We start from the raw sequence: 27,806 nt of genomic DNA on the forward strand, positions 1-27,806 counted from the left end.
CCTAAAAAAGAACCATGGAAGCTCATTTGTTAACAGTGCTGGGAAACGTAACTCTGTGAGGGTAAGCTAACATTCCCAGGATTCCTTGGGGCTGTTTTAAATGTCTCACTTTCAACAAGCCATAGAGTAAGAACTTATTAAGATCCTGCTACATCAGGCCAAAGGCCCATCTAGTCCAGCATCCTGTTCCCTCCATGACCAACCAGATGCCTATGAGAAGTCCACAAGCAGGACTTGATTGTCACTTGTGATTCCCAGCAACTGGTTGTTGGGATCCGTCTGTCTTAGGAGACAAAGGAGGAGTGCGCCTTTGAGGGTATTCAGAGGAATACTGCCACTAACAGTGGAGAGAAAATAAAGCCATCATATAGATATTAATAGTGTTATCCTCCATAAATTTGTCTAATAATCTTTTAAAGTCAACCAAGTTTATTAGGTAATCTTAATAAAATGGAAACACTGGGAAACCTTCCATCTCAAATTAAGTGAATGTATTAAGGGCTGAAGTGGCAGTCAGCTCTAGGACAGACTAGTACCCTTGTTCAATCCTGCTTTTTAAAGAAAAACACATTGCCCCAAAACTGCAATATTCAATTGAAACTCTGAATCAAGGCAATTAAGTGGGGTAAGGGGGATGCAGCATTTCCATATAGTACCATACAGGGAAAGGCTTTTTATTCTGCCCCCTCAGTAATAAACATAAGCTGCTATAACTGTCCTTAGTAAATTCTCTTTTCCTTTCTTCTAGTTTTGAGGCCAATACATTTAAATTAACTGGGAAGATTTACAATAAAGGAAAGCCCTGGTTACTTTCCCTGCATTGTTATATACAGTATTGATCAATGAAAGGGTCCAGATCTGTCTCTCCCTCATCAACCACAGCAGTTGTTTTGCTCCAGTTGGCCATGGATGCATTCTGCACCTCCACCTCGTACAATTATTTTTCTGGCTGGTAACTATGGGCATTAATTTTTTTCTGGCATGAAAACACATTGGTGGGCATATAGCATTTGTTTGGCTTGAGAACAGCTTGATAGGCATTTGGCTGTGATGTTTTAATTTTATTAAAATTAAGTTATTTCATAACTTAAGTAGCTCCCCTGATCCAGCTCTAATAGCACACACATCCCCATTCACATCCAACAGATGTTAGTTATCATTCATTAAATGACAATACTCTCAGAATGAGCACTGACGGGTCCAGATGTGCATCTGTGGGTATCCCTTGCTGAATGAGGTAATTACAATTAAAAACAACAAAGAATTGACAACATACAAAAATGAAAAACAAAAACAATCTATGGTGAACATCTTGTCAGGTAGGTATGCTCCTAGTCTATTTAGTTGAGTGTACCTTATAGTACTTTTCAGTGTTGTTTTTCAGGCACATGTTGGGCCTATGATCCATCTTATATCGAAATAGAACAGGAGTTAAGTCTCTGAAGCAACTTTTTTCAAAATCAGCATTTTAGATTAGTGATAGAAGCAGACAAATCCAGTCTTGTAGAATTTACGGTGCCATGTACACATCTGATGAAATGGGCTCTGGTCCAGGGACAATTTATGCCAGAATAAACTGTGCTGTGCAATCCCGCCACAGTTTTGGATAAAAGGAAGACTCACTCGCTGAACTCAACGGGGCTTCCTTTTGAACGGACAGACAAGCAGCATAGGTTTGCACGGCTAGTCTTTTAAGGTGCCATGAAGCTCTCTACGTTAAGTTTTGCTGCAACCTACTCAGGGAAATTGGTTGCGAGGAGGGGCGGGGGGGGGGAACCCAACAACCACGTGGTGTGAAGAGAGGAGGCCCAGGCGACGGCATGAGCTAGGAGCCCGGCCCTAAACTGCGCCTCCCACGGACAGCCTCACAGACAACAACTCTCGCGCTTCCACAGCGCACGTGCTCGCTGCTCGTCCTCCCCCCCCCCACCCGACGGGATTCTTAGCCCTCCATTTTTCCCGACGTGCCCCAGGGCTGAGCCATAGAGTAGCTGGGGCTGGAGCGGCCTCCCCTTCACCCTCGGTCTCTGGCTCTCGCTCGCTGGCGGCGGCTAGTCGTGGGAGAGGAGGCGGCGGCGGCGCTGCAACATGGCGGCCGTGGAGGAAAGGGGCAGCCCCGAGGAGGAGAAGCACCTGAACGGGGAGGTGCTCTTGGATCCCGAGGAGAGAGAAGGCGCGGCGGGGCCTGGCGCTGAAGAAGGAGCGAAGAAGAAGCGCAAGAAGAAGAAGAAGAGCAAAGGAGCCGCCGCGGGTAGGAGCTGGGCCGGGCAAGGCGATGGCGGGGGAGGGGAGGGGGAGGCCGCGTCACGGGCTAGCCATGGGGACAACTTCGGAGGAGGAGCGGGAGCGAAGCCTCCTTGGCCCCCGAGACGTCCGGGGTTGAAGGGAGCGGGGTGGGTCGGTGGGCGGACGAGCCGGTTTTCAGGGGAAAGAAAGACGTCGTTCCGTAGGGCCGCGTTGGTCTCCGCTGTGGGGAAATGTTCCCATAGTCGGAGGGGTTTAGGGGGAAGCGATGGGGAGTGTCTGGGTGTTAGGCCGTCAAGCTCATGTTTTAAGCCTTTTATCATCATCATCATATATATATGATGATATATGAGACTGGAAATCGTTAAACTAGGGCGTGGGTCGTGTATGGCAAGGCGACCTCGCGTGTGAGATCTTCTGTGTCGGGGTGGTGACACGCTGCCGGGGTTTTCTTGGGAAGCAAGAGAGTGCTGGTATGCAGCTGTCAGGGTGCCTGGGGAAGGAGGGGGGAGTTAATCAACACTGCAGTCGGAAGATAACTTTTATGGTGGGGGCATGCACGAAATTCACATGTAATGGGAGAGAGGGTCTTCGGCATGATGCATTTGCCGTCGGACACTCACTCGTACAGTATAGGAGGACGATTGTAACTGCTTGGTTTCCTTACAGGACTGAGGGTGTGTGTTAAGGCTTAGAGACTGTTGCAGTTGCGTAAGGCGGGGGTGGGGGGTGGATTTACATCCTTTCATTAGCACATGGTACCTGTCCTAAGGTCTAGGGAGAGAGATTTCAGTTTATGGAATTGCTTGGAAGAAATTTATTATTTACCTGCAGTGATAATATAGGAACAGTCTTGTAGAATTTAGAAAGTAGAGACACACAATTTTGAAAGTATATTGTCTTTGTTTAGCTGGGTTTTGCGTTATTGTTTAAACTACCTGCTTATTTGCAAACAGGACAAGAAACCGAGAGAGAATCTGAGTCAACACTTGATGAGGTGACAAAACAATTGGATAAACAAGCACTGGAGGAAAAGGAGAAAGAAGATGATGATGAAGGCGAGTATAATTTACCCTCTCCGTCATATGTAAAATATTAATGTAAAAATATTTGAAGTTTGCTTTAGTTAAGGGATTACTGGAGTTGGGAAAGATATTTCATGCTGAAGCAGTTTTATGTAGGTTGTTGAAAGTGCTGCTGTATAAAAAGGCTATTATCAAATGTTTTGTTCATTGATTTCAAAAAGAGATCATATTATACTAAGTAATTATAACCTTGGAAAGAGCAACTCTTATCAGGGTAATTCAAGATGAGAGATAGGATCTATCCCAAGGGATGGCTGAGCACTGACTTTAACCTAGATCTCCTTTGTTCAGGTACAATAGGCTATCCACTGCAACACAGTGACTGTGTTATATATTGAAATTCCTGTTTGGGAATGGTAATAGAGAATATTGATAGATCTTTGGCTAATTTTATTGGTACATACATACATGCTTGAAAGTCACATATATTGAATTCAATTTATGAAGCCATTTCTGATGAGCTTTTGTTCTAAACAAAATGCCAGTCTTTCTGTTCATTAAAAGAAATGAAATAAAATTCAGCTTAATTCTTAAAGTGACAATTTTACCTAGATTATTCTATAAATTATAAGTCATTTAAACTACAGAAAACAGGCTTTATTATTGTTGTGCTTGTATTATATCTACATTTTGAAAAGCCATATGATGGAGAAGATAGGAATGAAATATGAATGACAGCCAGAAGCCCCATTTTACATGCAAAGGGCTTTTTCTGGACCAAGAATAGGGGGTTGTATATAAGACATGGTGGTTAAGCTAACAATCTTTTCAAAACGCTATGATGATTTTCTCCTAGAGACTTTGCTGTGAGTTTATTTATCTAAAAATAGACAAAACATTTCAGTTCAAGTTCTTTTGCAACACAATACCTGTTTTGAACAAGAACAACTGTTAATGTGTTATTCCTGTTGGGCGTTAGAATAGATGTCTGGGGCTCCCCACACCCACCCATTTAATAGCTTAAGTTCTAATTAACTGGATTGCTAGTGACCTGAGCTTCATATAATTCAGAAGAGATCCTAAATGTTAAGAGACTGTTACATGATGGTGCTTAACTCTAGTCTTCAAATCCCCATTCATCCATAAGACTCACTGGGTGACCTTGGTCAGCCACACTCCCCTAGTCTAATCTACTTCACATGGTTTTTGTGATAGTAAAATGGAGGGGGGGAACCATGTATGGCACCTTGATTGTCCTGTGGGGAAAGTTAGCAATCTAGTAATATAAATAAATAGGCAAAGTTTTTTTAAACCTAATAGCAAAAATATGACTTTGACCAACTCGAAGAACCTTTCAGACAGAATCTTCATTGCTGTCTGGTGTTTTGCATTAGGAGTCAATTGTTCATGGTGGAAGCTAAACATGTTACTTGGAATTAAGTTTTCACTCAACTCCTAGGATTATAGCCTTGATTAGAGACAGTAGTTGTGACTCTGACAAAAGGATGGAAATATTGCAGCAGTCTTCAAGGACATGGCAGTCTAAACAGTTTGGCTTGCTGATTGGCAAATCTACCAGCAGTACCGCAGAAGCCTGTAATAAGTGAACAGCAGCCACTGTAGGACTGAATATTGCCAGAATCTGCAGTGGTTAGCATAGGGAACTGGAAAGTATTCCAAATTGGTAGATGAATGAACTGCATGCCAGAACTTTTTTTCTGATGTAGTGTAAATGGATTAAGCATAGTTCAAGGGCAAGAGGAATCTGATGCAGTTTTCATTAAAACGAGTAGCAGTGTTAAAGAGCATTGACTATTTAAAGAACGACTGTGTCTTTGTTTCAGAATGTGCTGTGACAGACTGAAATTATGCTTTAAAATGGGTTCTAGGTTTTTTATATATAAAAAAGTGTTTACAGTCTTTAATGCCCTAACTATATCTTTTTAGTAAAATAAAATTAATGTAAAACTTAAATAATGTGTGTCAGCCAGATCACTATCAAAGTGATAGTTTCTTATTTTAAAACTTCAGAATTTTAAATGAAGAAGTGTGCATAGGTCAGTTACTGGAAACTAGTGGCTACCTGGCTAACTCTGGCTGCCTGAAGGATACTCTCTTTTATGCTGCCTCTTACCTTTCCTCTCCATAGAACTGCAGAAACAAAGGGTTCTTTCCAGGCAGCGGTCCTATCTTTTCATGCACTTTATCTCTCTCCTTTTTTGTTGCCAGAAATGTAGCTGCCAGCCAGAGGCCTTAGACTTCTCTAGTGGCAGCTGCTGTAAACTGAAGGGTGATGGAAGTGTGTGGCTAGAAGGAATAATCATTGGCAGTGCTGAACAGCATATGATTTGCCCTTGTGAAGCCATGATTTTTATTGATTTCTCATGTGGCATTAATTAGTTTACTTTGAAAGTGGTTTTGTTATGAATGTTGTACCCAACTGTATGTGGGAAGCACTTACACAATATGTTTGAACTATTAATGCTGCTTAGCATCAGTGGGGGTTTTTTATTTAAAAATATGGTTTTGCTTTTATCTAATGTTGCCCTCTTATTCTTGCATTATTAGCAAATATTTAATTACTTTCAACAACCAGGAATTCCACTCAGGGAAGTGCATGGAATTCTCTCTGGAGAACAAATGGACTGGCAGAGGAGGGACAAATCACTTTACCCATCTTTCACCAACTAGCTTGTCTTCAGTATATGCCATGGAGAAAGTGAAGCTCCTTGCTTCTTAGCCAGCATAGAAAGACAGTAAACTAAACTAAAAATGTGGGGGAGGGGGATCCCAAAACAACCCACTGAGAATTAAGCATGTCTCGTGGGCATGGAATCCTGATTTATTTTTGTGGGGTAATGAAGTAATAGAGCAAATGAAATGGAGGGCATGACTGGTTGAAACACTGACCAGGAGCATGCCACATTGCAGTAGCTTGCTACACATTCCACCTGTGCATACTAATTTCTATAATGTGTCTTGGTATGCTTCCAAAATTAAGCATACAACATGTAGCGACTAGTGTACATTTTAAACTCCAGATTTCTGGTGTCATAACGGGCATGTTGAAAGCTGCTGGTGCCTTATTGAAATCGGAAAGACATCACAGTGAAGATGCTTGTGGTTACAGCAATGATTAAACTTTGTGTCTCAATCTGCACTTAAGGGTCTGGCAGTGTTTATTATTATTATTATTATTATTATTACTAATGCTATTTTTTACACAAAGAAATATATTTATTGGGTTGTACTCAGGTCATCACCACTTGTTTCACTGAATGATGTTAGCTATGGTTGTGTGTGTGTGTACGTTTGCATAAGGGATAGCTGCTGAGAAACCTTCATTGGTTACCAATTTCCTACTGCCAGTTTCAATGTTCTTGTGCTCACAAAGCCATAAACTATTTGGGCCTGAAGTACCACCTGATTCTTTATACTCCACTTTGATCACTGAAGTCTTGTGATGAGGCACTTGGTGGTCTCATATACCCCTGAGGTTCAGCTGGTCTTTACCAGGCGCTGAGCCTTTAGTGTAGCAAGCCCTGCTCTGTGGAACTCCTTGCCAATAGAGGTTCAGTAGGAGTTATCCCTGCTTGTTCTTAGAAATCTTCACGTCCTGTGCAGGTGTGAAGTTGCATGCAGTTTGGGCGAGTCTAATCAGGCTGCTCTAATAGGTAGCTTTGCTCTAGCTCTTTAGCCAAGCCTCTTAACTCGATTTTTTCCTCTCGCAACTATAAAATAATGATCTTAGGTAGTAGTGCTATTATCTGTAGTTATTGTTTATAAATTTGTAAATGTTTGTCTTCTGTAGATGGTGATGGTGAAGGTGATGGTGCAGCAGGGAAGAAAAAGAAGAAGAAGAAAAAGAAGAAAGGACGTAGGTGTTTGTTACTATGGTTGTATCGTGCAAACTTTGTTTCTGCTTATGTCATGTTTATGGAGCTTACACATAACACTGCCTTATACATAGCAAGAACGTTTGGTTGTCTTGCTCAGTATTGTCTACTGCAGGGTAGGTAACCTTTGTCCTGCAGTCGGCACCCAGCTTGGCAAGTTGTAGCAAGTGAGCCTCCACAGCTTTATCTCCCAGTTGCAAAGCTGTGATATTCAGTGCTGTGAAGGGAAGATAAGGCTCTTTGCCTGCTCTTTATAGGCCAAGTGGGAAATGTGTTATCCCACCCCAGTGCTGGGGGAAGATTACTTTGTAAGACCCTTCATTTTAGCAGGTACATGGGGGAGGGAAGTGGTGTTGGTATACAGCTATAAGGTATAGTTGAAAAGAAGATTAAATCTCAAAACAACAACCATCCTCATGTATATATTTTATAGAGACCTGGGAGAGGAACTGACACCTGAAAGACTTTAGTACATATGTGCACACTTCTACAGTCTTATATTTTTAATCACTGTAAGTGATTTCAGTGATTCACCAAGGACAGGTATGAGAATATAGATGCTGTCTTGGTAAACAGTGGTGTTTGTAGTGTATGCAGATATTTGAATTCTTAAATAAATTGATTGCTATGCACAACCCAGGTTTTTTTGCTAAAAGTGACTCAGTGCTGCAACTGTAAAAGGCACTCAGAACTGGCAAGGTTATTTAAGGGTATCTTGGCATGTTTTCAGTTTTAGATGTGAGCCCAAGTAAGGCAATGTAAAAAAAAAATTTTTTTTTAATGCTTTTGTATTGAAAATGATAGCACAATGCAGTGTATCGTAAGAGATTCAACTTCTGCATTTCACCCAACAGCTAAAGTCCAGACAGATCCTCCGTCTATTCCAATATGTGATTTATTTACCACTGGAATATTTCCAAAAGGTGAAGAGTGTGAGTATCCACCAACACAAGATGGGTATGTATCGTGTTTAAAAAATTTAACATGCACAGCGTGGTCCATTGACAAATTATTTTGTAGGCTCGCCTGCTGTTCATAAGTCTGCCCCAAGAGCTGGGTTATTATATTCGCTTTACTGTTATCCGTTATGTTGGAGGTGCTAATTGGAAGTAAGTGAATTTTAGAGTGTTCCTACCTGCAGATCTCTGTATATGTTTGTAACTGCATACTGTATTTTGTTGGCAGTTGATCTTGGGATGATGTAGATATGCTTAATGAGTTGGGACTACTTTTATGTATGAATGGTAAATGCATGTAGCAGTCACTTTGCCAGCAAACTATATAGTACTTGAACATAGGCATAATCAACAAGGCCTGTGCTTGTTTATATACTATTAAATGTATATAGTTTTAATTCTCTTGTTTTTTAATTATTATTCTATGTTTTTATTAATTTCTTTTTAAAAATCCGTAAGTTGCCTTGAGTCCCATTAGGGGAAAAGGGGAGGTATTAATAATAGTAATAACTATAATAATAATGCTTGTCATTCAAAAGTGACAATGTACCTGTGTATTTTATACTTCAAAACTATGTTCTGTTTAATTCTGTATAGAACTACACTGCAGTCCTTAAAGCCTGCAGTAGGTTAATACTGGGTTCATTTATTCATGTTTGGTGGGAATACCGCCATGTTAAAAACTTTTGGAATGGAGTATTCTCTATTATATCCACAATTACAGGCCAACCCCTTTCTTCAAATCCTGCCTTAGCCCTACTATCTTTGGACATAGGCTTAGGCTCCACCCTGCACTTCAGAGAACTTGTAGGCTTCTTACTGACTGCAGCATGATTAGCGTTTGAGCATTTCACTAGACACAAGAGGGCAATTAAAGGCATAACAAATAGAGATACCTTCCTAGAAATGTGGACCCCTTTATGTTAATGACCAAAATCAAGACCTTGTTATACCAACCACTCAATATTCTCAATGGAGAGGTTTCGTTAAGTAATATGTTTGAATGCTGAATGTGTAAGTGTTTGTCTAGAGACAATGGATAAATCAAGCACCATTAGATGTGCTGCTGGATAAGTGCTTAGTGGTAATTGTATTAGTGTTTGTTTAAAACACAGTAAAAAACTAAAAACAACTGTAATGGTTAGGAGAGCCTGCCTACACTCTGCACAGCTGCCTTGCAAAGTAGACCAGCAGTGTCCTCTAAACTATCCTGTAATTGATGCCACCTTCACTGTGTTTTTGCAGTTCTACAGTTGGATGCCAGCCCCCAGTGGGAGGGAATTCTGTGGTGTTCCAGGAAATAATAAAAATCTAGAATTCTGAGTCAATGCTACCTCTGCCTTTCAGTCACATCATTCTGTTTACTCAGGACAATGGGGCTGGCATCTGTCTCTTCCACCATGGAATTCAGCACATTCCCTATGAAATCCACACTTTTGCCCTAGTAGCATATATATGCTCAGTGGTTAAGCATGTAGGAGATTACCCAAATCCTAAAGTTTGGCATAAACACCCTTCAGATCCCAGCAGTCAAATAATATGAAGCTTTATTAAGAATGGAAGAGGAAAAGGCAAATGGACAAATACTGAAAATAAAAGCTCTGTAGATCAGATCTACCTGTGCTGACCTAGTTATTTACAGACTGACTGCTTGGTCTACTTGTGAGTAGCATGGCTTTAGGTGGTCAGTTGCATGGTTTCCTGATGGTCACCGATGGAGGGTAGGTGGTGATTGAATAGAGGAAACAAAGCACTGCATACCCAAGCCCATTGTAAGGACTCTTTTCTGCTCGTTGGTTTGAGTGACACCTGGTTCTTTCTTGCTAGTTAGAGCACATGTCACATTTTGGCAGGTAACTGGTATGGCACCTGGCCAGGAATTGGGGAGACAATGGCCACTCACAGAGGCAGGCATGAATGGTTATCACTGGTGTAAATCACCACTGGAATTGCTTGTAGTCCGAAAACAGCTGGAGACCCAAGGTTGGGGAACACTGGTCTAAACCACTGAGCCTCTTGGGCTTGCTGATCGTAAGGTCAGCATTTTGAATCTGCACGACAGGCTGAGCTCCCATTCCTTTGTCCCAGCTCCTGCCAACCTAGCTGTTTGAAAGCATACCACTGCGAGTAGGTAAATAGGTACTGCTGTGGCGGAAAGGTCAACGAAATTTCTATGCGCTCTGGCATTCATCACAGTGTTCCGTGCACCAGAAGTAGTTTAGTCATGCTGGCCACATGACCCGGAAAAGCTGTCTGCAGACAAATGCAGGCTCCCTCAGCCTGAAAGCAGATATGAGCGCCGCACCCCATAGTCGAATTTGGCAGGACTTAACTGTCGAGTCATTTACCTTTAGTTTTACCTATATGGAGCATTGTTTAAAAACATGATCCTTTCCACCTGTAGTCTAAAGTGGTACAATCCACTATACCAGCTCTTGCATGTGTGAAGGCCACATCTAGAATTCAAAGAACATGTGTAGAGGAGCTTTGGACACCTGCAGTTTTCCTTATCAGCAGGTAACTTGGTTGAACTCCTAAACCTGTTCCTTACATTCTCCTAAGTTGGAGTCAGGCTAGGTACCCAAGGATTTTCGTGGTAGAAATGGTGCAATAATGATAATTCTCCTTCAATGAATAATTTTTTCTTTTACCAAAATCTTCACCTACCAGTTTCTGAAATCAGTGAGGTGTTTTGTGATGGCAGTAGAATTGGCAACAAACATTGATTTTGAGCTACTCTGGAACTTGGTCAGAGTGGGCTAGCTAGAGTTTAATAACTTGAGTGATTGTATATGTAATTTGAAGTTTACCTCTGTTAATCTAAAATATGTATATTAAAGTAGTAGTCCTGTTGAGTATACCTGTGTCATCTAGTTTGGATTACAAGCTAAAATGGCCAGCCTGACAATCCTTTTATCCCAATATTAAAGGCGAACTGCTGCTTGGAGAACAACAAGTGATGAAAAGAAAGCACTAGATCAAGCAAGTGAAGAGATCTGGAATGATTTCAGAGAGGCTGCTGAAGCACACAGACAAGTGAGAAAATACGTTATGAGCTGGATCAAACCTGGAATGACAATGATAGAAATCTGGTGAGAATAAAAGATCATAGGATCAAGGGAGGACTATACAAGGGTTCATCTCCATAAGTTTAATTGAATGTGCTGGACATAGAGATTAGGCGTGGGGCTTCCGTATATCAGCGTAGTTCTCCATCAGTTCTGGTGACTGTTGGTGATGGTTGTGTGTTTTTGTTTTTTCACAACTGCTTCTATGGACTATGAGGCTGGGGGACAAGCAGCTAACAGAATGTTGCTGCAAAGTTGTTCAACGAGTATGATACAGCTGGAGACATGGCACTTCCTCAGTTCTTATATTCTTGGGGCAGCAAATATCTCATATTCTAAGAACATTCCCAGTAATATGCATAGCAAAGGGAAGGAGGGGAATCGTTTGAATTTTTTTTAATGTAGCAACTAAATAAAGCTGCTGGAAAACAAATCCGTTCATGTAATAAAGACCTTTGCTTCCCTAGCGAAAAACTAGAAGACTGTTCACGGAAGTTGATAAAAGAGAATGGCTTAAATGCTGGGCTTGCATTTCCCACGGGATGTTCTCTGAATAACTGTGCAGCCCACTATACCCCTAACGCTGGAGATCCAACTGTATTGCAGTATGATGATATCTGCAAGATAGATTTTGGAACACATGTTAGTGGTGAGTTTTCTCTTGCTTACTCTGCAGTTAGATCATTTAGTTGAGTTCAGATTCTTTCATCTAATTTGTATCTAATTTCAGGTCGTATCATTGACTGTGCGTTTACTGTCACATTCAATCGAAAATATGACAGGCTGTTACAAGCTGTAAAAGATGCAACTAATACTGGAATAAAGGTATACTCGCAAGGGGAAGTGTAATTTTATCTCTTACCTACATACTTTGTGAGAGGGAATTTTTATCTTCAATTTCAACCTGTCTTATGTGTGTGTATAGTGCGCTGGAATAGACGTTCGCCTTTGTGATGTTGGTGAGGCTATTCAAGAAGTTATGGAATCTTACGAAGTTGAAATTGATGGCAAAACATATCAAGGTAAATTTCCCCTTTCTAGTACATGTGATTCAACGCTAAGGGAGAGAGCATGTGTGAATATGGAAAAAAAAAGGCATTGTATTTGTATGACTTGATTACTGTTGTTGCTCACAAGTAAAACATTTTGAGATCCATTAAACTTCTCAAAGGGTTTTTATTTTTGCATTTAATTGTGTTTTCGGGAATTTCATGTTGTCTTTTGGATTCCAAAAATTGAGAATAGCTTTTTTTAAAAAATGAAATTGCTTATTCTGGAAAAGTTAACTGTACTAGAGCGTTGATTTTATACTGTTTCGTATTTTATGTTACAGTGAAACCAATTCGCAACCTGAATGGACACTCTATTGGACCATATAGGATACATGCAGGCAAAACTGTTCCCATTGTGAAAGGAGGAGAAGCAACAAGAATGGAAGTAAGCAAATAACTCTTACACCCTTACCCTCTGTACACAGAAGTATAGAGCTAAATGGGCCTTTACTCCCACTGAAGAATATGCACAGTATTAGGCTGTTAATATTTGCAGTTGAACTTCCAGTTTCATCTGGCCCTTGTTTGAAATTCTGTTCCCATCCCCAACTCAGAAGTTTTTTAGTCTGTAGTACTAAATTACCCAGGAAGCATATGGCTACTGCTCACAACAGAATGTTGTAAATGTGTGTAATACATTTGCCATTAGTTTTATCAAAATGAAAAATGAATGGTATGCCTAACATTAATTTTGTTCTTGCAAGTAATTCAAAATGCCCTATCACCACAACTACAATTTGTATTTAGAAGCAAATGAAGGTGTCATTAAAAAATAAAAAATGGGGAGGTGAACTACCTAATTGGGAAAAGTGGAAAATCTGGCTGTTTAGTTAAGAAGACAAAGGGTAGCAGGATTCATGCACTATCTGATAGTTATTACAACTGATCAGAAGATCTTGCAAACTGTTCTTTCTTATTCTAATACATGCCACTCCAGAAATAGTTCAGAAGTCTTGGAAATTTATTCTGAAAATGCCCCACTTTTCCTATTCTTAACCACCAGGAGTAAGCTAACTGGAATGCCATTGTCCCGCTTGTTGGTGGCATTCTAAGTACTCTACTTTAGCTCCCAGGCATAACCTACTGCCCCAGAGAATGATTTGAAGGTATATGACTAATTTCTGTTGCTGAAGTGAAGAGGGTTTAACATTGTAAGCTGCCTGTATGGGATGCCACCTTTGAACCAGTCTGAGTCTATAAATGAAATATAACACCAGAACAGCTATTCCTAGTACATGGGATTAAGCTATTCATTAAACCTCATTGGGCAGTGTCTAAGTAAGGAAGTATCACCCTGACAGTATTTGAAAATCTTTGATTTACAGGAAGTGAATAGATTGATTGTATTTCATGGGCATGCTGCCTGTACATCTGCTCTGTGGGGTATTATGTGTTGTCCTACATTTATAGTTCTGAGAAATTCCAGAGTTAGCCTCCTGTAGCAAAATAATATTGTGCCAGAACCCATGTTTTCAAATGCAAAGAAATAGTTCTTTGATTATTTCTCAGCATGGACTCCAGTATGCTTATCTAGTATATGTCTCTCTTTAATTTTAGGAGGGAGAAGTATATGCTATAGAAACCTTTGGCAGCACAGGAAAAGGTGTTGTTCATGATGATATGGAATGTTCTCATTATATGAAGAACTTTGATGTTGGACATGTGCCAATAAGGTTAGTCCTGCTTTTATTACAGTGGGTAAATGTCTCTTTGTCTGTACTATTGAAAGAAATATTGTTGCTAATTCACAACTTGAAAAGGATGGTAAGTAGACTGCTTATATACTATAGGTGCACAAATGAGACAAAAACCAACAATTTTTAGAGCTACTTGTCTTTAAAGTTACTTGATTTACTCGTGTGTGAGTGGACAGTAATTTTCCACTGCTGAAACTCTTCCAGATGTTTTTGAACTAACAACTCCTATCAGCCTTAGCCAGCATGGCCAGTAGTCAGGGATAATCAGAGTTTAAGAACAGCTGGGGAACACCTGATTTGGGAAGAATGGTTTAGCATGACATCCAAATACAGCCAATATTAGCAGCAGCTTTACATTACTGTGGTTTAATCATAGTGATTTCAAAATACGCCTAGCATCTTAAATACTTTGAATCATGTTCTTTGAATCAGCAGTGGTAAATTAAGTGGCCCATGGGCTAGATCCAGCCCATCGTGGTGTTTGACGTAGCCTATTAGCCTCCTGACTCAAATTACCTGCAGTGACAGGAATAACACCACTCATAACAACAAGGCAGCTTTCAGTCTTCTTGACTATGTCTGAAGAAGTGTGCATGCACACGAAAGCTTATACCAAGGACAAACTTAGTGGGCCACTGGACTTTTTTTTTATATATTCTTGAATACCGTCATTAGTAGCAGGCTGGATCACTCCAGAAACAGGAGTGTTCTGATCTGTTCCAATGGAAGGGCAGCACTAGGCTGGTAGGAGCAAGGGAGTTATTTTCCTTCCCATAGCAGTGCTGGACTTAGTGGAGAGGCTTTGTCCAGTGCTACAATTGGAAGAAAAATCCCTTCTGTTCTTCTTAGCAAACAATAAATGCAACCCTCAGGCCCCACCACAGCTTTGTGCGTTCATTGTTACATGAATGCAAAGACCACTCTCTCTGGAATGGTCTCCTCACGAGAAACAGCAGCAGCAATGATGCGATTCTGGTGCATGCTGAACACTTTTTTTTGTTTACCGTGTCTTGTTGGCTACTAGTGCTATGCATTATGGAATTTTAAAGTATATTTTTACTGCTTCTTTACTGAACACAGCATGACTTACTCATGAGTAAACATGCATGGGATTGCACAGTATCTGCCTGATCAGCATTTCCTCCTGCTCATTCAGTGCACTCTTTCTTCTAGGCTTCCAAGAGCAAAACACTTGCTGAATGTTATCAACGAAAACTTTGGCACTCTTGCCTTCTGCCGCAGATGGCTAGATCGTCTGGGAGAAAGTAAATATCTAATGGCTCTGAAGAACCTGTGTGACTTGGGTATAGTGGATCCATACCCTCCCCTATGTGATATTAAAGGCTCATATACAGCACAGTTTGAGCATACCATATTATTGCGTCCAACATGCAAAGAAGTTGTCAGTAGAGGAGATGACTATTAAAACTTCAAGGCCATTACCTCACCTATGTACTCTGTTGGAACACATTATGCCAGAATAAATTTGCAGTCTGTTTTAACAGTGGACCCCATGTGATAACTTTCCATGTTCGGAAAGAGGAATTTAATCAAAGGCAAGTTCTCTCATGTATCTAACAAAAGGAAAAACAGCTTTTGAGGCCTCTAGAGTATTTCAGGTTACTTCTTAGTTTGGAATGAGTTATACATATTGTTTTAATATTTCTGAGAGAAGGCTTTTGAATATTTATATTACCATATTCCCTACTTGAATGCTTTGAATGACTACACCTGATTTCTGCGCCTAAGTCGTCTCTGGTATTGCCTTTTAACTTCCTGGAATCCATTTTGTAAAAAATAAAGACAGATTTATGGATCTAATACCAAATATGGTTTTTGAAAGTGTTAAAAGTGCTAGGCAGCAGTGCTCTGGGGGAAAAACCTGCCTTATTAAATCCTGTAGATGTATTCTTTCTCTGCTTACACCCGATATCAACACAAGGCATGGTCTACTTTTCTGAAGTTTTGTCTTATATAGCATGAGTCTTGCCTTGCTTTAAGTCATGAAGTTACGAACTTTTGGGAATGTTATCTGCCCTCAGCTATGGTACACTGACCTATAGTGCATAGCTTGATAGGTTCTTTCTATGAATGGGGAATTGAAATTGGTCTTATTCTGCTCATTTTTTCCCATTCATTTATGATAAATCCACTAGCCAGCTTAAACATTATTTGATACTTCAGTTATGACACTTATTTAAATGACAATGCAAATATTCCATTTATCAGAACTCTGGATATTCTTCATTATGTTCAGAAACTGGATTATATTATTTTCCCATTACACTTGTTAAAACTAGTTTTATTTGAAATCTCTGCTAATAAAAGTTTGATACATTAGATGCTATTCTTCTGTACCCATGTAAGTGGCAGTAGGGTTGAGGCTAATCAAAGTATAACAGGACTCCCACATATTTTCTACAGAATTGTTTGACATTCTAGTTTGAGCCTAGAAAAGGTTTTAGCAGGCTGCATATTTCTTCTGTACAAAGCAGCAGAAAAAGTCCAACTATTAAGTGGTGCTAATCCGTATGCTTCATTGACCATTCATGCAGTAGGTTTTTTCAGACTGTTAGGATGTGCTTTGGAATTAAGGTATAGAAAACACAGTTCATGCTCAATAAGGTACTATCTGTATAAACAGTTGTTAGATTGACTCTGGGATTTGTCCTGTTTGCAATGCTGTTTATTTTATGACCTAGCATTGCTCAAATGCAATTGAGTTGGACCCCTCTGCCACCAAGTACTATTCACCTTGTCCGTGAGATTCCTTAGTTTTTATTAAATTATTGCATAAACGAAAGGTGGTTTTAGAAAATCATTTATTTTATCCAGAAAGCTACCTAAGGGTTTTCATTTTATTTTTAGGTAGCCTCTATGCATTAGTAGCTAGATGAGTATAAAGGAACATTTAATGGATTGAGCTTTATGTTGGGAAAAGCTAATGTACATTGAGGTAGAATAGAAGGGCAAATGTAAGGCTAAAACCATATATTAGATCCAGCCCATCAGGGTGTTTGACATAGCCCACCAGCCCCCTATAGGCAGCAAGCTTCTTGAAAACTAGCAGCAAAGCAGCTTGTAGGAAAAACAAAAAGCCAAAAGGGAAGAAAACCATCTAATTGTCAGTAACGAGAATACAGTTCTGAACGATGCTACTGTTGTAGCAGTCAAAGGAGCTGAGCAGAAAATTGGTGCCCATGCTCATTGAAAGATGTGTCCTGAGCGTCTGGACTGACATGTTTCATTGTCTGTCTGAAAGGCTTCAGGTTCTGTGTTGCATAGGCACAGACCATGAAGACCTATGTATAAGTATGAACAGGTCAACTCCTTATCAATACTTTTAAAATGCCTTTTGAGAAGCAGAGAGGTCCCTGCATTGCAGAATCAATTATACTACAGAAGTATAAATATTTAGTATGTATAATTTTTGGCATGGAGTTACTTGAGTGCTTTGGTTGTTCTATAAAGAATGGTGTTTTGCTTAGGTATCGACTGGAAGTTTAAATAAAAAACCAATAGCTACTTTTCTGATGGGCTGTTTTAAAATGATACATTTTCAAAACTGAATAGGGTAAGGAAGTCCTTTCCCCCCCAGGCCACTTGCAGAGAAGGAAATGCTTCACTTGCTGGATTTCTGTTTATGTAGCTCTTAAAGGCACTGAAACTGCAGCAACAACATTAAAACCCTCTTAACTCTTAACTTATCTCTCAGGGTACAGGCCAAGATAGAGTTAGATCAGTCTTGCCACAGTAGGCCATTGAAAATGTAACTGATTCTTATTAAATCTGAAATAGCTTAGAATTGCCATTTTTTCTTGCTCATCTTTAACCCTTTTCCTCTGCTTTTGGTGGAACCTTGCCTGTTTTTCCCTTTAGTTTTGTTCTTGGTCTCTGCTTTTCTTTCTCTACAGATGTTTTCTTGTCCTATTTCACTTTACCCCTCCTGCTTCCTTTGCACAAACATGTTTCATTTACAGATGGGTCTTGTCCTAAAACTGGGGTGGGTAACCTTTGTTGGGGTCCAACTCCCATCAGCCCCAGCCAGCATGCCCAATAATCAGGGTTCAGACACCTGCACCCACAATGACACAATAGGCACCTGACGTGCTCAGAGGATGACTCTTCACAAATGGGTTCAAGCTCTTAGATCTTAACTAGTTGCTATGCTTAATTCTCTTTCATGGTGTTTTTTTTAAGTCGGGACATTGGGTTCTTTTAAGATGGTAGGGGTTTTTTTGTAGCAGGCAGGTTAACTGTTCGCTGTACTGGCCAACAAAGGAAAGAAAATGTAGTACCCTTCTAGCTGAGCAGTAGAAAACAGGCTGCAAATGAAGACATTTTGCTACCTAACATCAAATATTCATAGGCAATGAGTTTTGTGTTTAATAAAATATGTAGTCTTTATCTAGGTATCTCACTTATGTTGGGTGGCTATCAGTTCAAGGACTCGTAAGATTACAGTAATTAAGACAAATGTCTATGCTCAAGTTTCTGCCTTGTGTGCAAATAATCAGGGGACCTGCTGTGTTAAGAGGTCCTGAAAAAAAGGGCTCCAACCATTATTCTGTGGGTTCTTCATGCAGAGAAAGTGCCTATTAAACTAGAGTATACAAAAGTCTTTTTCCTATCACCCCAGATAACTTTGAGAAGAAAGTGAATTAGGGACTTAATGCTTATTTTTATGTGAGCATGAGACATGCATTTTTTTATAGCATTTGAGAACCTCTGCACAGACAGCTTCACAGTATTCAGTTCTCCCCTCCCAGCCCTTTCTCTTGGGGTGGTGGAGTGCTTGCATTCCCTCTCTACGGGGAAACTTTATACAGTTCTCTGTGCCCTTCAGAGTTGGAAGGATAGAAGACGAGAGAGGTTTGTGTATAAGCAATAACTTCCCTCCATAATTCACACTAGGGCAAGTCACCCCAAACTCCAAAATCCTATTTCCAGAGGGCAGGAGAGCAAGGGTTTGTGTCTCTTGCTCAAAAATACCACTCAGCTATCTCTGCATTAAAAAAATAATAATTGTAGGAGCTTCACACTAACCAGTTCACTTTCTCAGCACTTTTTTTGTTGGAGTCAGATGTCCTCCAACAGACATCACAATGTAAGGCTGTCCCTCATGCTGGTTAGGAAGTGCTGAAGAATTCAGGAGGATTTTTTCCCCCAAGCAGAGCAGCAGGCAGTTAAAAAAATTAAGCTCTTACCAATAAAAAAACCTTTTGCTTTGCTTATACAAAACAAATCACAGCCCACAGTACTCCTAAGCTTCACTTACACAGCTTCACTTCTTACACAGCCTATGGTCCTAAAGAAAGAGATAAAAGACAAATAGAGCAACACAAGATTTTGTGAGGGCACTATCAGATTTGGGGTGTTTTATTGATACAGTTGAGAGGGGTAATAATTTGCTAGTTATTCTTCCCCTAGCACTGAGCAGTTGCACACACCGAATAAATATCTTGTTGCTTCTCCCCAGGTCCTAGTGACTGAGTAGATAATATGGTTTACCAAATGGAGGTAGGAAGCAGTTGTATTTTGCTCTCTGCAGGACTTTTCAGTTCAGAGTGGAAAGCAAAGTTCTACATTTTATACCATCTTTTTTTTTTTTAATTCTGTGGAAGCAAGACATATGCCTGCAATGACTGGTACTTCAGGAAATATGGTATAAAACGCACATTTTTTATAAAAAAAATCCAAAATTACACAAGTTGCTCACCAAAATTCCTTATCTATTTTTCTACACCAAAATATCAAAATATAAAAATGCTGAGAAACAGCTTGAGGTAAGATTTAACAATTCAAATGGCAAATTTCTTTTAAAAAAATAGCTATACAGATATCCTAATAATTTTGGAAGTTAACTACCATCAATAAAAAGTATTTATACTAAAAAAAATAATAATCCCCAAAACAAGTTTTCAGCTAGTACAAAAGGGTATGAAGATACATTGTACAATACTGCACTTACTCATCTCAACACATGTACAAGTGACAACTCTCAGACTTGTACTGTACATATTAAATTGGCTTTGGATTAGCTGTTACTATCTGCACTGGAACAATTAACCTCAGTATTTGGCTCTTTTCCAGATGGTGAGTCAAGAGCTGAAACTTTACAGTGTCCATTTGCCTGAGTAATTCGTTGAGTATAAAACAAGATGTAGGCCTGGGCCTTGCATACTTCTTCCATAGTGCACATGTTGAGCTTGGAATCATTGCAATGAACCCAGAATCCTAGAAGACAAGAGCAATAAAAGTATTGCAGCACTGGTTCTTGTAACAGATCAAAGGATTTTATGTATTGCAATATAAGAATACTACATTTTACACAGAAATAGCTGTACTCCCCCAACCAAAAGGATATATGCAGAAATGTCCAAATGACAGGATGGCCTCTTTGTGCAGCATTCATTACAATTTTATAAGATTCCCCTGCTTAAAAGTATTGAGTTTAGGGAATGAAATATTCAATGAAATATTCATGCTGGCAAAATGATTAGCACTAGCACAATGGGACTCCCTGCCCCATGCACCACCCAAAAAACTATGGGATTGGGAGAAACCCCAGAAAAGATTTAGAGGGAATACGGTGGGATGGGGGCATTACAGTTGCACAAAGAGAAATCCTTGCCCTGATGGAACCTTCTATTTAACAATATGTTGAATATAACCCTTCTGTTGTGGCAGTGCAAGCCACTGTATCTAAAAGGCAAGCTTAAATTGGATTTCAAATTCAAATTTGTTTGTACCTCCTTCTGAGTTATAGCAATAGGCAGTGTAGTGTCCTGAGCCAAAACCTTTCCCATGATGCATCACAACAGCAGACAGGTCATAGGTAAAGCAATCTGGAACAAGGGACTTGAGAGATTCTCTGCAGCAATAGGGCTCCATGTTGAGCGTCTGATCAAAGCTGACGTGCACACCAATCTTCTCACGATGATTACGTCCTGACCATCTTGGGTGATGAAAAGTATAAAAAGGTTATTTTCTATTTCTTGTTCTGTAGGGTACCTTCAACATAACTGGAAGTTTAAAAATCTCTATTTGTGGGCTAAAGCCTGTGAGTTTGTGTATCTCTTACAGTGTGGAAGCAGTTACAGAATCATAATTATAGGGCACCTTGTAGGCTAAGTCCTGCCGTCTGCAAAGTGCAGAAAATTCACAGTTAGGAGAATCCACAATAATAGTCTTTCTGGTCGCTACTTGAGAACCGCAAGTGAGAGAGTCCAACACTCTTACAGATTATTAGTTTCATTGTAGAACACTTTCTGTTGGAGGCTTCTTTTAATCCTGTAACTTATTCCCACTAGATCAAGTCCTCATTTGCAAGACACTCCTTTGTATCTGAAAAATTGCTTTCTTTATGTCCAGTGCAGCAGTTGGTTCCCTCACAACCACAACCACTCCCTGTGACAAATGTGACTGGTTTGTTCAAACCCAATTGATAAAATACAGTCATACCTCGGGTTAAATATGCTTCAGGTTGAGCGCTTTCAGGTTACGCTCCACGGTGACCCAGAAGTAACGGAATGCGTTACTTCTGGGTTTCGCCACTCACCCATGCGCAGACGCTCAAAATGATGTCATGCACGGAAGCGGCGAATCACGACACGCACAGGCAGCAGACGCGGGTTGCGTTCACTTAAGGATGCGAACGGGGCTCCGGAATAGATCCCATTCGCATCCAGAGGTACCACTGTAAAATATTTTTCTCTAATGCCACTGGTTCCTTAGGGATTTCCAGTCACAGACTATGAGAGGGCCATTTAAGAGTTTCATAGAAGGGAGAATTTCTCCAGCTGTGCCTTCCCCAATCATTCCCTAGAAGTAACAAGAAAATCTGAGGGAATTATTCCCTGCTTTGTAATTTACAAAGCATCTATCTTTCCTATAGACTCTATGCTTCCTAGGGTCTCTTCCCACTTAAGATTTGCTTCACAGTGGTGTTTCTTGTCCCTGAGGCATATACAAGGTCTTAATTTAAGTCAAACAACTTTGCCTCACAGAAGACAGGCTGCTAACATTTGGATACTGACAACTTCATTCCTTGAGCACCTGAAATGTTCAGGAGCACCTCAATATTCACACCAGTTCAAATCATTGTCAGAAGCATCATCAAATTCCTTTAATGCAAACCAGTATCGATAACAGGCATAATATCCCTTGGGTTCTGGGTGGAGCGCACATTTTTATTGTAATCTCAAGAAGCATTCTTTATAATCTGACTAAATATACAGATCTATTTTTTTTATTAAAAAAAAACATTGAGAGAAGGTTGCCAGCCTATTTTCCTTAATATGGTAGCAAAGGTAGTTCACTACAGTACCTGAACCGCTTAAGGTGTAACCGCAGAACTTGAGGTAGTCGGCATACCATAAGTTGCTTCTGTGCTTCTGTGAGTATAATGGGCTTAGAAGAAAACTTCCTTCGTTTTGCTATGACAAGAAAAAGAAAATCCTCCACTCATATTCACAATAGATGCAAGTTGTAGAAAAAATAAATCAATGCACTTTGGATAATACATGCCAAACATAGGTTGCCTCAGTCTAGACTAGAGCTTCTCAACTAAGCATTGGTTTAGAAGAATTTCTGTGTGTACAGTCAGCTTAGCAGGAATCCATTTTGGAGATATATTGTGGAAACATTACTTGAACTTAAAGAACATTCAATATACAACTTTATATCAGTTATGTGGGGGTTGAAGATTTTCTGCAGAAAAAAACTACGTTTGTGAATTGATACCAATTGCAAATAATTAGGAAAGCATGGCATTTTCAGAATTTCTAGCCTTGTTTACTATAAGCAAATAAAATAAACCAAATTAGGGCATCAGAAAATTTTATGAAATGAAAATTTTCTAAATAATACATTTCAATGCAATTTAGTTCAAAAAATTCCAGAAAACCCTTATTACAGGTGTATATGTTGGTGTAAAACACGATGAGCTCCAGTGAAGTATGGATAATGTACTGATGCAATCCTGAGATGAGCACATGATATAAATACTAAAAAAAAAAGGTACAAATGTAGATTGATAGTTTTGTTCCTTGAGATTACCTTTATATATCATATGACCTTATACTGTGAGCTCAAGGGACTGTTCACACCTTGTTTTGCACATTTAACAGATGCACAAATAAGAGGTAATTTTTCTGATTGTGATGGTTAAAAATGTACTGGCAGTATCTATGCTCTTAACCAAAGCTAGGCCACATGTTACATGAAAGTCAGGTGCCCCAGTACATGCTGCCTTTACTCACTGTTGCACTGATCACAGGCATATATCTTTCCTTCCAATGCTTCAGTTTCTGTAAACTTGGCCAACATTTCCGTCAACAAGCATGGATGCTGACAGGTTGTCTCCTTTCCATTGCAGTGGTATCGTTCAGGAAATTCCAGTGACAGATCCCAGAAGGGTTCTATAGTATTAGACTTATTATCACACGCAAGACACGTTACCTGTCAAGACAAAAATAAAACACTTAATTTGACTCTCTAGCCCTCCCTTCTTTTGCAAGTGAATGTGCATCCATATTGCAGATGTGAAGAGGAGGGGTGGAGCAATCCAAAACCCCAATCCTTCACACTGGAGGGGGTCTGGACAGAGTGGGAGGGGTCCCCCTGCCCAGCTCTGGTTAGTTCCACTGATGAAGAAGGGCATTTTGGGGATGGACTGGACCAGCATGAGATCTGCTGCAGTCAAGCAACGGCAACGGGCCCAATCCATGGTGGGAACTGACGCAATGAAGTGGCATTGGCCAGCGCAAACACTGAGACGATGGATGCAGTGCTGCCTGCATGAAGCCCTGTCACTGGGGTTCAGGGGATTAGGACTGTGGCCTTAGCTGCTTTGTTGCTCTTGAAAGCCTCATCATCATCTTAAAATTGATTACATTTTTTAAAAAAATGTAAAATTACAGCTCAGTGACAGTTGATGTCCTTCCATTTGACCCTTCATTTCAGTTTACATGACCCATCCTGAGAGCTGTTCATAGTGATTTTTCTTTCTCCATAGTTAATTGAAAAATGCTTTTCAACTAGGGCCCCAATTCTGAAAAGCCCTCAGTGTACTGCAAAAAAGCCAGATATGTGATGCTCTTTGTTATTTTCCACTGTAATTAATGCTGTTATTATTCTATCAATAAATATTTTATATATTACCAGTTTAATGTGTTTCATTAGCAGAGAGTCTTAATATTTATATTGTAGTCATTTTAGTATTTCCAGTGGGGGGGGGGGGGGCAAAAGATACAATTTTTTATATACAGGTAATGAAACAATGTATCTTGAAAGGGAAAATTAAGTGGGCATTCATGGGTATGGTGCAAAGGTTTCTAGGAAACAAGTCTAAAGTAGCTGAAAACTAGCAAATGCAAGGTAAAGCAAATGAGAGGAGCGGAACAAGAAGTAAAATACCCCTCAATGATTAATCAAACTGCTGAAATCTAGGGATAGAACAATAGTGCAATTGCATTATTATGCTGACTGTGAAACTGTGGGCCCAGGTGAAGTTTCCAAACCCAAGCAGTTCAACTCCATAGGGCAGGCATCCCCAAACCCAGCCCTCCAGATCCCTAGCTAACAGGACCAGTGGTCAGGGATGATGGGAATGTTAGTGACTCAAGCAAGGTTCTCCTGTGTACAGGCTTCTGTACATGAATTACCACAAAATACAGTAAGTACTTACAAGCTCCCGGGAGTATTTTTAATACCATTTAGGAATCCGCACATCAAAACTACAGAGGGCATTCTGATAAGTTATTATAGTTGCAATTAACAGACCAGAGCAGTCCCAGTAAAATCAGTGGTGATGCTCTGAGATCAGTGAATTGTGCAGAAAATTGCTTGAAATGCTATTACTCTCACTTCTTTAAAGATAAAAATCAAGCTGACAGAAGGCTGATTAGATTAACTCTTTTAGATGAGTACATTTTCATATACAGCAAAGTATAAAATACATGTGAATTTAAATCATTAGATTTTTACTGCGTATGAAGTAGAAAAGTTATAACAGCTGCAGACACTTATTCTACTGGCATGCATTATACAAACATCCCAATTCAGTGATGGAAATTTAAGTCAGCTTTGACCGGAAAGCCCCATGTTCCAGATCTCAATTATCTTAGTATGGGTCTCAAATCACAACAACCTGCAGCAAGTTGCATGTTTTTACTACACATAAAAAGTGTCTGATTTATAAGAGGCTAATAATTACTCTATTTTTTTCTCCTGGAGTAGTAGATTATGCTGTTTAATTTTATCAGTGCTTAAAGAAAATAATTAAAATAGAAAGGAAAGCTGGTTTAGATGTTGGTTTAGTAGCACTCTGATATGGTCATGCCATGAATGATCAGTATGCTCTCCGGAAGAGTAATGGAGATACTCCCTTCCAACAGCCATACCTTTAGCCTCCAACTTAATGTCTTCTTGCAAGCTTGAAATAAATGAATAGCTGTAACTACCGACAATCAGTACTTTTCTGTATCTGACAGTATTCTATATTTTCTTGTGCGTTCTTTAAAAAGTTATTTTCTGACACTTAATTTACATAATTCATGAAGGCAATATATTTATTTAAAATATTTATTAAAAGTGACTACACCCCACTCCAGTGATAACAGTAAAACGCGTCTTCATTTTGACCCATTAATTTACATTAATATTTTAAATCACTGCAGAGCTTTGTGAATGCAAGACAACATACCTGGCTTAAGAGCTGTCCATGAAAAATTGTATTGACCACATTCAAAACCTGTTTAATGAGTTTCCTTTGAGAAGTGGGGATGAGGGCTGGGCATTTTGTACGAGCTGTCTCCAATTCTTGCTGTACTTTATCCAAAAGTTCACAGAGAAATTCCTGAGCATCTTGCTGGGCATAACCACGAAAAGCTGGGATTAGTCTCCACACAGAATGGAGCATGGCAAATGGAGATACCAAAGCCCACTTGCCAGACCACATGACTTGAAACAATGTATGCAGCTCATGACAAAGAGAAATGTACTTTGAGCTTGGCTCCTTAGGCTGAATAAGTTCCATATTTCTGCTATTTGACGCTCCACCACTTAAGCCTGATGAAACACTAGATCGCCTTGCAGAAGACTCCTTGTCCTTAAATTGACTTTTGTTCACATGAAATATAGGGCCGGCAGATGGAGAATGCTTAGAAGATGATCTTGTTTTGCCATTGGCTGCAGCTGCTAACAACTCTTGAGTTTGGTTCAAATCAAGCTTTAAAAAACATTCCCGAAATATGAGCAAATGACTCAATACCTGGAGAACAGAGTTCATATAACATGTATTCCCCAAGTTGCGTAATCCTGTTACACCGGGAGTCACAGTAGGCCTTCGTTTAACTGGAGAGTCATTAATTTTTTTTAATTTTACATCATCTGAGGTAGCTGTTACTTTCAGTTCTACAGCAGAGTCCAAATTCTGTGACATTTTTAGTGCATAGAGTGATATTTTTGAGGATTCCTTATTTTGATTTTGCAAGCGAAAGCTCTTTCTTGGAGGCATTTTTTCCATTTCTTCTTTCAACTGGCGCTTTCTCTCTTCTCTTTTCTTCTTAGCATTGATCCTTCTTTCTTCTGCTTCTTCCCTTAGCTTCTCTTCTTCTAAAACCCTTTTCCCACTTGGTGTCAGTTCAAACCAAGATCTAAAAACTTTGCCCATTAATGCATGCCTCCTGTGCCATAGAGCTGTGAACATACGGTCTTGATTACGAAGCAAGGCTTGAGCACTATTATGGGAAAGGTAATCACTTGTGCCCATCGATCGCAAAATCCTGCCACTGCGAGTAGTACAGTCATAATTCTGACTCTTGATTGCATTTAATGTACTTCGCAACAGCTTTAAATCACCAGTTGCATTATCATTAAGAACATAATCATCACAAAGGTAGCAGAAAACATACAGCTCATTCACTTCTAATGCCACTGGATGACTGCTTTCCTGAAAGTGCTTTAGTGCATGTTCTTCAATGTATCTTCCACAAGCAACATGTGAGCAGCTGAGGCAGGCCCATACAGATTCTGTAGTATTGCATACCATGCAATGCCACTTGTGAGGATTTACAATGGAATGGTCTTGGGCAAGCCGAAGTCTTCCTACATGTTTACACTTATCCATTCTCAATACTATAATGTTAATGAAATGCTACAGAAATTCATCTTCCAAAGGGTTTCTCAGTCTTTGCATTTTGACCTGCAAGCGGAAACAAAAGTTAGCTTCAGCTTTTTTTAGGACGTAAGAAGAATCTGCTGAATCAGATCAAAGACCCACCTAGTCTAGCGCCCTGTTCTCAGAGTGCCCAGCCGAATGCCTCCAGCAAACCTGAAAGCAGGACATGAACTTAGCAGCACTCTCCTCACTCATCCTCTACAACAACTGGCCTCAGAGGCATACCACCTTAGATACAGAAGCAATCATTCCTTGTAACCATTGATGGCAGTTTTCCTCCATTCCATAGCATAGTGTTGGACTAGATGACCCTTGGGGTCCCTCTCCCAACTCTATGATTCTATGAACTTGTCTAACCCCAATTTAATGCTGTCCAAGTTGGCAGCCTACAATCCATCTTATGATAGTGCAGTGGCGTAGCGTGGGGGGTGCAGGGGGGGCCGGCCGCACCGGGCGCAACATCGGGGGGGGGGGCGCTCGCACTCGCAGCTCTCTGCCCCTACCTGGCTCACTCACTCTCTCTCACTGCAGTGCTGGCTGTGCGAATCCGATCCGAGCCGCCGGGTCGCCACCCACTGTGGAGGGGAGGGTGCCAGGCGTGTGGTGCAGTGCGGAGAGAGAGCGAGGGACTATCTGGGGGAGGGACAGTGCAGCGGGGGGGGCGCAAATTACTTGCCTTGCCCCG

General features: G+C 40.2%; 3 protein-coding genes across 8 annotated transcripts in view; 1 reads left to right on the forward strand and 2 right to left on the reverse strand.

Annotated features, from left to right (window-relative positions):
• The window catches only part of LOC310658729 (uncharacterized protein), a 31,213-nt gene extending 29,281 nt beyond the window's left edge, over positions 1 to 1,932 (reverse strand). For 2 of the 5 annotated variants that reach the window (XM_083401036.1, XM_083401033.1), the window contains exon 1: positions 1 to 1,902. The gene's annotated coding sequence lies outside the window, so the exon portion shown is untranslated. The other 3 variants (XM_083401035.1, XM_083401037.1, XM_083401034.1) reach the window with 3 other exon arrangements.
• On the forward strand, positions 1,868 to 19,543 carry METAP2 (methionyl aminopeptidase 2). The gene is made up of 11 exons (XM_083401073.1): positions 1,868 to 2,251; positions 3,201 to 3,302; positions 7,081 to 7,146; positions 8,020 to 8,122; positions 11,052 to 11,213; positions 11,657 to 11,838; positions 11,920 to 12,014; positions 12,115 to 12,211; positions 12,523 to 12,626; positions 13,799 to 13,914; positions 15,112 to 19,543. Exons 1-11 carry the CDS (start codon positions 2,089 to 2,091, stop codon positions 15,362 to 15,364), a joined length of 1,443 nt encoding a protein of 480 aa, XP_083257199.1. The 5' UTR covers positions 1,868 to 2,088; the 3' UTR covers positions 15,365 to 19,543.
• USP44 (ubiquitin specific peptidase 44) overlaps positions 19,286 to 27,806 on the reverse strand; it is a 12,919-nt gene continuing 4,398 nt past the window's right edge. For both annotated transcript variants that reach the window (XM_083401055.1, XM_083401056.1), the window contains 5 exons: positions 25,646 to 27,145; positions 23,202 to 23,400; positions 22,268 to 22,376; positions 20,691 to 20,896; positions 19,286 to 20,175 (listed from right to left, as the gene is read on the reverse strand). In XM_083401055.1, the coding sequence (XP_083257181.1) occupies positions 19,976 to 20,175; positions 20,691 to 20,896; positions 22,268 to 22,376; positions 23,202 to 23,400; positions 25,646 to 27,070 (2,139 nt within the window). In that variant the 5' untranslated portion in view covers positions 27,071 to 27,145 and the 3' untranslated portion in view covers positions 19,286 to 19,975. The remainder of the gene's footprint in view (positions 20,176 to 20,690; positions 20,897 to 22,267; positions 22,377 to 23,201; positions 23,401 to 25,645; positions 27,146 to 27,806) is intronic.

The sequence above is a fragment of the Podarcis tiliguerta genome (assembly GCF_965153285.1).
Source record: "Podarcis tiliguerta genome assembly, chromosome: 10".
In the NCBI taxonomy this organism is placed as follows: Eukaryota; Metazoa; Chordata; class Lepidosauria; order Squamata; family Lacertidae; genus Podarcis; species Podarcis tiliguerta.